We start from the raw sequence: 13,054 nt of genomic DNA, 5'->3' as shown, positions 1-13,054 counted from the left end.
CTTCCTGATAGTTTTGCTGGCAATTACAAGGTAAAAATGTTTTATTACGCAAATTACATACTTCTAGCACAGTGTTTTAAAATGAAAATTACCTATATAAAAGAGACTTTCAGTCAGTCGATATAGGCAGCTGGAAATTGGTTTGAATGCATGCAGCTAATGGTCACAGCAATTTGCGTGGGAGCAGGTTTAATGTAAGTCTAGGCACTGTTTACTTTAGTTATGCTTTCATAACTGTTGGACAAGAGGACTGGAAAAATGCTATAGTAAATTATGAATAAAATCAAAAGCTAAATACTTAAGGCACAGATTTTTTAGAATTCTAGAGTCAGTTATCTAACAAACGTGTTTTAATGAGATGTGGCACTTTAATGCCCTTTAAAAACAAAAAAAACCCCACCCTAAGTTGGTCTTTTTTCAGTTGTCAAGTAATACCAATTATCGGTAATAGATTAATAGTCCTATTGACATAAATGGGAGGACAGAGTGCGAGGAAATATTAAGACTGCAGACAAATAAATGTATTGTATGATTATTCTATTTTGGGGATCTTGCATTGGAATAAGTAGGTTAAGCTTTTCAATGCTGATAGCTAATACAACCTCCATCATAAAGCTTTCTTCATCTGAAGTCATCAGACAATAAAATTTACTCTCCCTGGTTAGCAAGGAGAGGAAGCCACTTGCTATAAAATGTCTGAGGTGAACTTGTTTCTTTTTACTCAAAGTGTACCTCTTGCACAGAGGGTTGAGAAGGTGCAGAATATTATAGACCTCGTGTGTTTAATTGTTTCTTTATGCCCTGGAATTCAAAGAGATTTTAGGATGTGTTTGGCAGTGGCTTTTCCTCTATAATCAGGTTGCTATGGTAAACCTATTATTCTAGACAAAGAAAGAGTATGTTTAGTAAAGTGCTGATCCCTTTTCAGTATAATGTGAGCTTCAAATTACTTTTGAATGATTGAATTTGTATGGTAAGTATTTTATCACAATAACTAAGAGAAGAAGGTCACAGCATAAGGTGTGCCTTCTGTTATTTCAGTAGCAGCTACATCTGACAAAATAGCAGTATGGCTGAAGTAAGCTTACCCTGCAAATACCCTGCTTTTCCCAGGGAAGCAATCTGAAATTGTTACAGACTGCTCTTAATTTTTGTGTTTATCTATTTGGAAATAAACTGAGCCTTTGAAGTTTACATTTGCTACATCCTATGTAGTTAGCTGTTCAGAACAGTAGGACTTCAGTTCTCTGCTAAATTACCTCCAGAGAGTGACCCCACCTTACATAATCTAACAAAAATCTCCATGCTTTTGGAGGTAAAATACACTTTTTAAGCCAGTACAAAGTTACAATTATCTAGCTCTATCACTAAACACACTTCTCATGTTCCTAGCACTGATTTTGTCAAATTAGTAAAAAAAAAGAAATTATTAACTAAGAATTTGAGTATCAGTTTCAGCAGCAGCGTACTAAACTACTATATCTGTATCTTTGAATATTTAAAAGTAAAGAAATGGCTCAGAGAAATTGTCTTCCAGAGCACTTACTGACTGAGATTTCTGTCCATTTTCAAGACACTTTCTGTTCTGTTGAGGTCCACAGTCAGATGATCTAAATCATACGTTGAACTTGGGTGGGAGCCAGCCAAAATAAAATACAAGGCACAGATATCAACAAGCTATTTTGTTTTTTTGAATGTATGTGTTGGTATTTTATTCATTAGCTAAGATGAGATTGAGAAGTAGAGCCGAAATCCCCTTTGTGCTTGATTTTGAGGTGACAACCTGAGCTTGTATCTCTTACATGACAAAAATGTGCCCTGCCTGCCTAGGGATGGGATATTCCTCATTTTTTTTGCTGGTAAAACAGTTGCACATGAAACTAGAATGAATAAATATTAATTGCAGCAGGGACTGAGAGGAACTTGTTCCCATTCCAGTGCAAGTGCCCAGCGACTGAGTGGCTCTTAGGTCATTCTGACTTATTAAATTAAGCATTACAGAAGGTAATGCTTAATTACAGAACATGCAGGACACTCATTACAGAACCTTCCTTTGCTTGTCCCTCTGGAGGCTTTTCCATCTCTGCTGACTCTTATCTTCAAAGCAACTTGCTTAAACTGATTTTATTGTCCTTCAGGCATCCTCCTTATTATAGCATTAGCTGGCCAGGATACCACTGTTGAAGATGATTCTTTTGTTTATTTTATAGAGCCTTCACAACAGATGGGTCCTGGTCATCAGGTACCTATCTGCCTACGGGTGACTGACTGTGCTTTGGGGCACTGTGTTGTGACATTTTTGTAAAAGTAGCCATGTTGTCCAAGGTGGATGCATAGAAAGAGACTGTGAGAGCCCCAAATAGTGACGAGTTGGACTCATTAAAAATCTCTGTACATTTAAATACTAAGGAATTATTTTTTTCCAGTTTCTAATGTAGCTGTCCTTGGCAAATAATTATAGCTTAGAAAATGCAGGCAAATAACATCAATCATTCTGTAGGTAATCATATTTTAAATGTTGACATGATTGCCAAATACAGCTGTATTTTGTGGTGTGGTAGATGCACTTGCTGTAATAGGTTTCTTTTTGGAGCGAATATCCTCATATAATTGACAATGCAACAGTTTTAAAACTATGTATATTATAAAGGTATCATGAAGTATTTGCTGTTAGTTGTCTCTATCAGCATGTCTTTTTTTAAGATTCTTGCACTTTAAGTTGATCGTAAAATGTTCTTCTAGATTGAATCCTGGCACACAAAATGTCAGCTCGAAAGTGCAATGTACATTGATGCTTGGGAAGATGAAGAGTACAGCAGCTATAAAATGAGCTGGGAATTTTTTCCATAAGTAATAAGATCCCCCTCTACTCCAACTTAACTAGACTGTTTTTTTAAAAAACAAATTTAACAAATTTAGGTTAGAAGTTAAAAAAAAAAAAAAGAGATTAAGAATGATCTGGGAGTACGTTGACTTCAAAGGTTTTATTGTCACAAAACCTACAGTTAGAAAAGCCCCACTAAGGTTCTCCTTTCCCATTCAGCAAAATACTTCAGCAAATGCTGAAAAAATATTGCGCATGCTGAACTGTTTGGTTACATAATGAAAGGCTGCACTTGCATGATTTTTTCACTTTGTAGCTATAGTCGCTCCTACTGTCAATTTGGGTTCTGCAGTCAGTAGGGCAGTGTCCAGGCCGAGGTTGAGTCTCACTGATGATGTGATTGAATTGGATTGAGAGGAACAGGCTTTTCTGCATCCTAATCCATGTCTCTGGTAGCCCTTTTTTACACACAATATTCTTTCCCAAGCCCATCAGCGTATTACTTCAATCCACAGTTTGTGTCACATTTGGAGCATTCTCACAGTAGCACTGCATGAAAACAATTTAAAAAATACAGAGGCAAACCCTTAGAAGTTAGGAAATAACAAAACCGATCGTACCCGGAACTGAGTTTGTCTCATATATGTGCAAAGTAAGACTGTCCCTGATCTTATTTTTTTTCACATCTGACCATTTAATACTCACCGCTCTGAGGGCTTTGGAGTAGAAGATCTGTGGGAGTTTGGGTGACTCTATTCCCCCTTTAAGCTCTAGGGCGTTCTCCTGTGAACAGGTTGATGGAAGGAAAGACTCTGACAGAGGTTGTGCTTTTGACTTCTATTTCCTCGGGTCTAGGCAAGAAAAATTATAGGGATTTTTGCTTTCCAAATGCCTGACAGAGTATCTGAAGAGTTATGTTTCTACATGAATAGAAAATATCTTAGATAGATAGCCCCGTGCGTAGACTATTTAATTCTAATCACATTCATTTTGGAGTTCCTGAGGTATGTGCTAAATATTTCAGATCAATTATAGAGGTTAATTATGCAGTTAAGCATGTGCCATAGCTCTGTTATGTAAACTTGAGATAAGAAAAACATACAATGCCAATGATTGCTTATTGTTGCTGTTTCCACCAGGATATAACAGTGATATCATTTGCTTCTGGTTGCCATGGAGGAGGGATAGTTTTGTTTGTTTTTTTTTTTTTTTTAATAGTGTTTATGTGCATACTTTAATACAGAGTCACTTGTAGTGTGTCTTTGGTGGGTAGGGTGTAGAATAAGTTTGGGTTTATATTTCATGTATTTTACTTTATTGAAATAATGTCCCTAACAATTGTTTATTCTTACAGGGAGATGTGAATGTGGCCAATGCACTTGTTTCCCTCCAGGGGACAACAGAGTTCATGGCAAAAACTGTGAATGCGACGATCGACAGTGTGAAAATGCGGACGGTGATGTCTGTGGGGGTATGCGTTCACTTAATATAGTATAATATAATTAATATAAGTCTTGAGGGTTTATAACTTTCTGTTCCTCCTGATTTTATAACATGTTGTCACTATAGACATCACTGATTGATTATAATAGATTATAGATTTTTGTAAGAAACAAGCTCTATAAATATTGAGTGTTAGTGAATATTTATTTTAAAACTTCAGAAACACTAACAATGAAGTGGATTAAATACACCTAATAGCATAAATGTAATTGCTGTAGTATATCCCAAATTCCATCAGTGTTCAATAGAGAAGAATACAAACACTTAAAGGAAAACCTGAAAAATTAGGTAATTTTACTTTTTGTTTTCTACAGTTGATGTTTTACTGAGAATGTTGTATTTTAGCTAAAGGTAATAATGATCAGCAATACTTTTGAGTATTTCATATTCACTGACAGTGATATGTTTGTTTTCTAAAAAAGTAGTGAAAATATATTATGAAAGAATATAAAAATGCTTGAGATGATACATTATCATAGTAATTGTACATGCAGATGGTTTATTTTAATGTTGACAGTGAAAACCTCACTTTTTGATTTTTCAGTAATATATGTTGGTGTTAAGCAGTATTTCAAGTTAGTTTTCGATATGTAAATGTACACATACCATATGGTATTTTAAAAACAGGTGAGTAGTATTTGTCCTAAATACTCCCTTTCTAGTTTTTAGTGGCTTTTATTTTTAAAATGACTCTTTGCTTCTTAACATTAACAAAGTACTTGGTATGAACAATGACATATTTTATTATATTCCTTATTTCTATGTAAGAAAAAACCATATTGCTTCATAGTCCTTATGTATGTAAAAGATTCTGCCTACAGGGAATACTTCTTCAAGGTGTCTGCCATGCAGAATGTAGGCATATATGGAAAATTCTAGTTTGATTGTCTAACCAGCCATAATAATAGTTTATAACATTCAGTGTAATTCAATAATATGAATGTGTAGAAAAAGAATAATTTGAAATTTAATTTTCTATAAAGAACATAAAAGCAGATAAAAGCACTGAAAAACTGGGTCATATTTGTTATAAATTAAGTAGTTGGGAACCAAAATTCATCATCTTCCATGGTTAAAAGTAACTCTTCTGTTTATTCATATTTTACATTATTTGATGACAATGCTTCAATGTTAATATTGCTAATTATATTGCACATTTTGGAAATTATAGGCAAAAAATCCATTCTTCCTTATTAGGAAGGATACAGCGATAGTTTTAATTTTTGTTGATGGCTAGAGCACCTCACACTTAAATGAACAATCACCTCAACACCTGAACCAGTGTCCAATTTTTTACTGTGCAGGAGAGACTCTAGGTCACCCTGTTACCTGAATAAACTCCCCTCTTTAGTCTAAGTAGCTTTGTCCAAAGAGAATGGCAGAATTTAATTAATTAATTTAAACCCCATATGCTTTAAGCTTATTTCCCTAATTTTGAAACAACAAATAGAAAGGAAAATCAGCCCATGAACTTACAAATCAGTTGTAGTCTCAAGCTCAATTTTTCCACCTTCATTCAAGCTGATAGTTTAGTTACTAATGATTCTCTGCAGGTGAAAAGAATTATATGGGAAAACACAATTCAAGTGATTGTGCCCTGTTTGAAATTGCACTGCACAGCATCTGTTGACAGGACTTCAGAAGGCCCACTCTGTGATTTTTGCTGTTGCAGGGAGCTGAGCTTATTCCTAATACTTTTCCCAAAATTGTAGAATAAGCGCCAAATCAAGAATCCTGTTGTCCTGGGCTTTTTTGTAATTAAAAAGAGAGGAGGAAGCATGGCATAAGGGAGATTAAATCCACCAAGATGTGAGCTGACCTCTTAAGTGCCTCAAGGGAGACTAGAGCATCTTTGCTCATTCACAGCTGTCTGAACTTGGTGAGGTGATGCTGGTCTCTAGAGTTTTAGTCTTCCCAATTAGAAGTCATGCCACTACTAATACTGACCTTTAAAAATTGTTGGATTTCTGTAGTAGATCTGTCGGGATTCCAGTGGTAAATAATTGGCAAGTTATTTTTTTCATATTCTTGATATTTTATTTCTTGTTCTATTATATTTCTAAATATAATTTGAGATATTTTTAGGTTATTCTAGATTTGGTTGTAATTTACGCCTTGAAGCATGTTCCTATGTTATTATTATTGCACAATTCCATTCACTTTTATTCTTTTACAGCTGAGAGAGAACTGGTTTCCCGTTCCTCTGTTTCTGTTCTCATGCCACAGAAGTGTTTCTTTGTGCTTGTCTGGTTCTTCCATGTGAAGTGTGCTGAGATTCAAATTGACAAACATAAATGTCTTACTAATCACACAGTTTTCTTCCACACACCACTCTTCCTTCTCTTGGCTGCTGGAGCTCTGAAGTGGCTCCTTCCTTCATTTCCCCTCTTTCTCCCTCTATTTCCTTCCATTTTTTTTCTTTTTTTACTGCTGGCAGATCCTGAAACCTTATTTTCTCTGACCATCCAGTGTCTGTCTGTGCTTCTGATCCACCTGCCTCATGAGGCCACCACCCACCCCAATAACTTAAGGCAGCACCTATTTAGGTGTAAGTACTAATTACCGGAATGTTTATCTTCAGAGACTCCCCATCAATTGCACCTTTCTGTTCACTCACCATTTGGCAAGTGAATTCTCCTCACTTTCCTCACCTTCAAACTCACAATATAAGCTATTTACTCCTTATGCATCTTCTGTGACTTGATCTTTAACCGTGGCTTCCACCAACACTTTCACTGAAATGGCTCTTCCCACAGTTTCTGACCAAATGCACAAATTTCTGTCATTGTTATCCCTTTCAAATCCTCAGTAGCCTCTGATATTACTGATAGCTTCAGCCTTAGTCTTTAGTAATTGTCAGATGTTTTGCTTGGCTGATATCTATCCTGATAACATTTTGAATGTTTCCTTTTATATACAATATTTCACATATCTCCCCTTTTAGGAGATTCTACCAATTTTAACCATATTTTCTTTCCTCTTTTGCAACTTATCTATTCACAGAACTTCTCTCATTAATTTTGCACTAATAGCACACACACCCTTCTCTCTTCCTTTTGGATTTGTCCATGCTTCCATCTCAGCCTGAACCTCTTGACACCTCTTGCTGAACTGCTTCTTCCTTCCTCTTTCCTTCTCCTCTTTTCATTACTATTTTTCTACCACTGTTGCTACCTAGGCAATCATTGTCAGGACATAAGCCCTTGCTAGTAACTCTGGCTTCACAGAACTGTGAGCTGGACCCTGTGAATGTGCAGGGTCTGACAGTGAGCACTGAGTGCCTGTAAGCACAAGGAGGAAAGACCAACGTTTTCAGATTAAATGCATGCTGCAATGAGAAATGTGAATGACAACCTAAATGATTTGAATAAGAATTGTTGCTGGCCTCCTCTGACCAGCAGAGATTGATTAATAGCTTGCTTTCCAGACCAGCTGTCCATGCGACGGTAGAAAGACATGAGGCAAAAGATATGATAAATTAGGGTACAACTGAGTGAAACCCTATTACCATGCTTCTGCATGATTATAGTGAGTCATTCACTTAAAAATTCATCTGTCCATCATTGCAGTACCAGGAATAGAGACATTATGTCTCCATGAAGACAGAGGTTGCAGGAGGACTCAGCATAGATTCCACAGCACTCTGCTATTAGAAATGGATTCATAGAATCATAGAACAGTTTGGGTTGGAAGGGACCTGCAAAGATCATCTAGTCCAACCTCCCTGCCATGGGCAGAGACACCTTCCACTAGACCAGGTTGCTCAAAGTCTCATCCAACCTGGCCTCGAACACTTCCAGGGATGGGGCATCCACAACTTCTCTGGGCAACCTTCTCCAGCGTTGCACCAACCTCCTCGTAAACAATGTCTTCCTTATATCCAACCTAAATCTACCCTCTTTCAGTTTAAAAGCATTGCCCTTTGTTCTGTCACTAGAGGCCTTAGTAAAAAGTCTCTCTCTGCCTTTCTTATAAGCCCCCTTTATAATATTGAAAGGCTGCACTAAGGTCTCCCCAGAGTCTTCTCTTCTCCAGGCTGAATAACCTCAACTCTCTCAGCCTTTCTTCACAGGAGAGGTGCTCCAGCCCTCTGACCATTTTCATGGCCCTCTTCTGAACCTGCTCGAACAGGTCCATGTCTGTCTTGTTCTGGGGACCCCAGAACTGGATGCAGTACTCCAGGTGGGGTCTCATGAGAGCAGAGTAGAGGGGGAGACTCACCTTCCTCGACCTGCTGGCCAGGTCCTCCCTTTGTGTTCCCTTCCTTTGCCTGTGCCTCTGCACAGAGACTTAATATGCTATGGCTGGAGGAGGTGTCTCATGCAGCCTTTTTGAGATAGATATATTCTACCTAAAGACCCATTCCCTACAGTTCAGGTTTTTTCAATGATGTAAGATTTGCCCAGGTGTATTGCGGTGTTGATCCACAGCAATATTTAACATCATGTTTTATTTGGCTTTACTTAGTTCTTTGAGTCTTTCATGTGCAAGTTAAGTGCTTTTGGTGCACACACATGATTGGAGAATCACAGGTTTGCCAGCACGAGTTCTTTCTTGGCATGACTATGTCACTGATGTACACCAGGCTTGATACTTATCCTGTATCCTGGTGAGAGACACTTCTCCCTGTCCTCTGTGGTTATGGCTGTGCTGCTAGCTGCAGATGTGTCCGGAGCTTTCAAGTGTTATTTGTTCCCCCACTGTGTCCAGTAATGTTTCTCAGTGATGTCATCGTTGGCTGCTCTACCTCACTGGGTTGACTGTTGGCCATTATATTCTGTTGCCTGCCTGCCCTCAATCCTGAAAGAAAACAAGAATTCAGAAAAACGCTAAAGATCAATTTGAAATTGATTTGATAATGCTCTTAACTCCATTCATTTTGATTTGTTCTCTGGACCATTATTGGCCTAGCTGTGAGTCCTTGTCACAGCAAAGTAGCAACCATTGAAGGGATAAAACAGAAGCCCTTTTGGGTCCTCTGCATGTTACTGGATGGTGCAGGATTATGCTGCTTAAAAACTCTACAATAAAAACAAACCAAACAAAAATAATAAAAATTGGTTGAAGCTCCACACAAGTTTGTCACCAGGGCCACTAGCAAAGGTTGAGACTCAGAACACGTAACTCATAGCAAGGCCCTTATGTATTTCTAGGGATGCTCCCATTTTGTTTTATGTCAGTATTTCAGACTGTGCTTCATATAGTAGGACACCAATTAGATAATCAACTTTGATGAAACCTTTTAATATTAAGTTATGTATGTTTGCACTGTCCTCAACACTAAGAAACAACTATGCCTCTGGTCATCCCAGTAAGCCAGTTCTTTGACTGGCAACAATATAATACTTTGAGAAGTCTGATTTGTTTATTTTCAAGTGAGCAAATTCACTTTGATGACATTTTAACTATTTGTTTTAGCCATGGCACATCAAAATACAATCCTAACACTATAGGGAATCCAATTGTGCAATGTCATGTCACATCAAAGAGTAAATGCAGCTATCTTTTCTGTTTGTTTATACCAATGCCTTTTGGTAAAAGGCATTAGTTCTCATTAGTTCGAGATTCTAGTTGTAGTATAAAGGCTTGTAAAAGTTGGAGGAGCTGATTTATTCTTGGAGGAAATGCTGAGGTGGTTAGTATTTCCCTCCTTCCTCAGGTCTGCTTTCACACCTCTTCTCTAGCTGTAGGAAACCAGTGCAGCGAAAACTCTACATGAGACTTTATGGGAGGGGAGGTTAATATTTTTTTTTATAAAATCCCCAAGTAAATTAATTTTCACCACTCGGAGACATTCTCTTATTGATTTCATTCACTTGCATTCTCACACCCACATACAAGCATCAAAGTGTCTGGATTTAAGTAGTTTGGTCAGGATCACTTGTGTGTGACACAGAAGATGGACAAGAGATGCTGCCCATCAAGTTCTCAGTAGGTCTTCTTGTTTCATCTTGTCTAAAAAAACCAGTTTGTTGTTGTAAGTCACATCTTCTATATTGTTTAGGACCCAACAGTTAGGATAGTCCTCTGGATTCATGATTTTTTCTTACTTGTATCTCTGTAAGCTTCAGGCAAGTCTGGTGCCTGTGTCTGTGTTTCCTCATTTTTGACATTCTTAGGACAACACTGTTCTTGTTGGGTTCACAAGGAAAGGAATGATACAAGTTATGCACTGTGTCAGAGCAGGGACTGTGTTCTTTTGACTGAGGAATCTAAAATACATATAATTGTTACAGAATTCACTGGACATTTTTATACTATTTAATAGTATATTTTATTATGGTATTTGTCGTTGAAAAATGCAATTGATTCTTCTGGGGAAAAAAAATTCAAACACATGCTTACTGGGTAAAACTGGTCCTAAAAAAAAGTGAAAATTACTGTATTAGGTAGTGGAGAAGCCAGAGGCTACCTGGCATAAAGCCAGCGTGATTTAGGGTTTTATTTTGACAACACTAAGTAGAGAGTCAATGATTCAATGCCTGTGTCCTTGCACTTTACTACTTCGTCCTAGCTCTGAGGCACATTCAGGGTCAGCAACAGATAAACTCAAAAGGATCAGTATGTATTGAATTAGATACGGGAGTGACTAATGTAGCTGGTATAGGTGTTAATGTGCATGGTATATTCTGTATTAAATTAATTTGGGTTTACTTAGCTGATTTTACTTTTCTAATTTTTCTTTTAAATGCACTACAGATTTCTGTCCCGGTCACCCAGCCATTTGTGCAGGTGTGTGAAAAGTTGAGGTTTTACATAGATGCACAGAGAACATTGTTTGTTAGCTTTTCAGATAGCATAAAACATGATTTAGGTTTGTAAAAAGCATTTTAATTGAATCTTTCTGTTGAAGTGAGCAGTAAAGGAATTGCTAATGCATCAACATTTAAGTTGATTAATAGATATTAATTTGCAAATCCAAAGGGGACTTATATGTTGAACCTCGTATATTAGGCTATAAATAGCCATTACGCTGTACCCGTGCTCCCTCTCTGTTGAAGTCTGTGTACTGTGTCCAACTAAAGCCTGGCTCTGAGAAGGCCGTGCTCTGAAGACTCTAAGACATGTGCAGCCCATGCCAACATCACTTGAAAGTTTGTTCCAATAGTCATCATCCGTGTTTGAAATGCCGTTTCGCTGAATTTGTCAGGAACAGCTTTTCTCTCTGGTTCTTGCTTTGTCCTTCTCTGGTAGTTTGAGAATCCTCATTCTAGTACCTTCAAAGAAGGTAGTTCAGATCCTGCTAAAACACTTCTTAGCCTCTTTTTTTTTTGTTTTGGTTTGTTGTTTTTTTTTCTTTTTTCTTTTCACTAGGCTAAGCAGATACAGATCTTTGAAGTTCTTTCAACAAGCCATTTTCTCTGCCCTTTGAATTCTTCCTTTGGAACTCTTTGGGACTATTCCAAGTTTTTCAAAATCTCTTCAAACATGGATATCACAGTGAGTTGCAGGACTTTAATGTCCATCTCATCAATGCTTTAAATGTTCCTACTCATTTCTGTCCCTACTCGCTTCTCTCCTGTTATATGCATATGAGGATGACATGAGCCCTTTTCAACGCAGTGTTTAACTTGAAGGTTTTACTGAACTGCCCACCTATTGTGTTGCTCAAACTGGAGCCACAGTCCACCTTTATTAGACTTGGACAATACTAAGCAACCTATTATGAAAATATAATAAGCAATCAGTATTTTGCTTCACATTTATATTAGGTTTCTCTAACCGCAGTTGTCACAACTGTTCCAGTCTTCTGGGTTACTCCAGGTATTCAATAAAAATAAAAATCAGTGATCCAGTAATGTTTTTACTAACTCTTTTAGCATATTTGGGCAGGTGATCACTTAGAAATATTTCTCCCAGATAGATGTTGTTTAATATTCTCTTATGTTAATAATATAATGGAAAGTTCTTTATCATAGTCTTGTAATAAAATATTACAAAAACCTGTTTCTATTTAAGTACAGAGAGAAATATTTGTTTCATTTGCTCTATTGTTCTAAATCAGGGATCCTGCATTATGCTGAGATTTTTCATACTCCTAGTACAGTTTTAAAACTTCTGGGTTTTCATCCAGTTATAGAATTTGGGGTTGTTTTGGTGGTTTTTTTCCTCTATTGTATCTGTTTTATTCACAACAAAATTTCTCATTTATATTGGTTGCTATCTATTTCCTCTTTCTTCCTTTGGCTGTAAAGCCTTCATATTCCTAACTCATAGCATGAGTGGACTTCTCTCGTACTGTGGAAAAATGTTGGGCTATCAGATAAATTCTTCATCCAGAACAGTCTCAGATTCATATTTTTATAGCTAAAGATTTGTTTCTTCCAGTTCTGGTTAATGTTGACTTTATTATATATTTATTATATTATATTAGTCTGAAAAACTTGTTCTCCTGAGGTGTCAAATTTTGTTTGGGGCTGGCCTCAGTTTGCCCTTTGTGAACTTCATCTGGTTATAATCAGTTAGTCTATAAATAAGAACCAGCTTCCTCTGCAATGATTACTTCACTTCTTTCATCATGCTGACATTCCCAGGTAGTGGTGCCTTTTGTATTAGAAAAATATCATGCAGGTTTTGGGGGAACTCTGACAACAGTTTCCTGAGTAGTCCTAACCTGAAGTTTCCCACAACCACATAGTTTTATTTCCAGGTGTGGTAAGAAATAATTCATCCTAGTGTCTGGTTTGATTTGGGTTGATTTGGGTTATAAAAGACCTCTGCTAGTAA

At 37.1% G+C, this 13,054-nt stretch overlaps 1 protein-coding gene across 1 annotated transcript in view; it reads left to right on the top strand.

Moving 5' to 3' along the window:
* ITGBL1 (integrin subunit beta like 1) overlaps positions 1 to 13,054 on the top strand; it is a 142,533-nt gene that overhangs the window by 117,332 nt on the left and 12,147 nt on the right. The window contains exon 8 of the mRNA XM_075045897.1: positions 4,179 to 4,295. Within this exon, the coding sequence (XP_074901998.1) occupies positions 4,179 to 4,295 (117 nt within the window). The remainder of the gene's footprint in view (positions 1 to 4,178; positions 4,296 to 13,054) is intronic.

Source organism: Buteo buteo, chromosome 14 (genome assembly GCF_964188355.1).
Source record: "Buteo buteo chromosome 14, bButBut1.hap1.1, whole genome shotgun sequence".
Taxonomy (NCBI): domain Eukaryota; kingdom Metazoa; phylum Chordata; class Aves; order Accipitriformes; family Accipitridae; genus Buteo; species Buteo buteo.
Note: the sequence above shows the minus strand (reverse complement) of the source record. Positions and strands in the feature narration are given on the sequence as shown.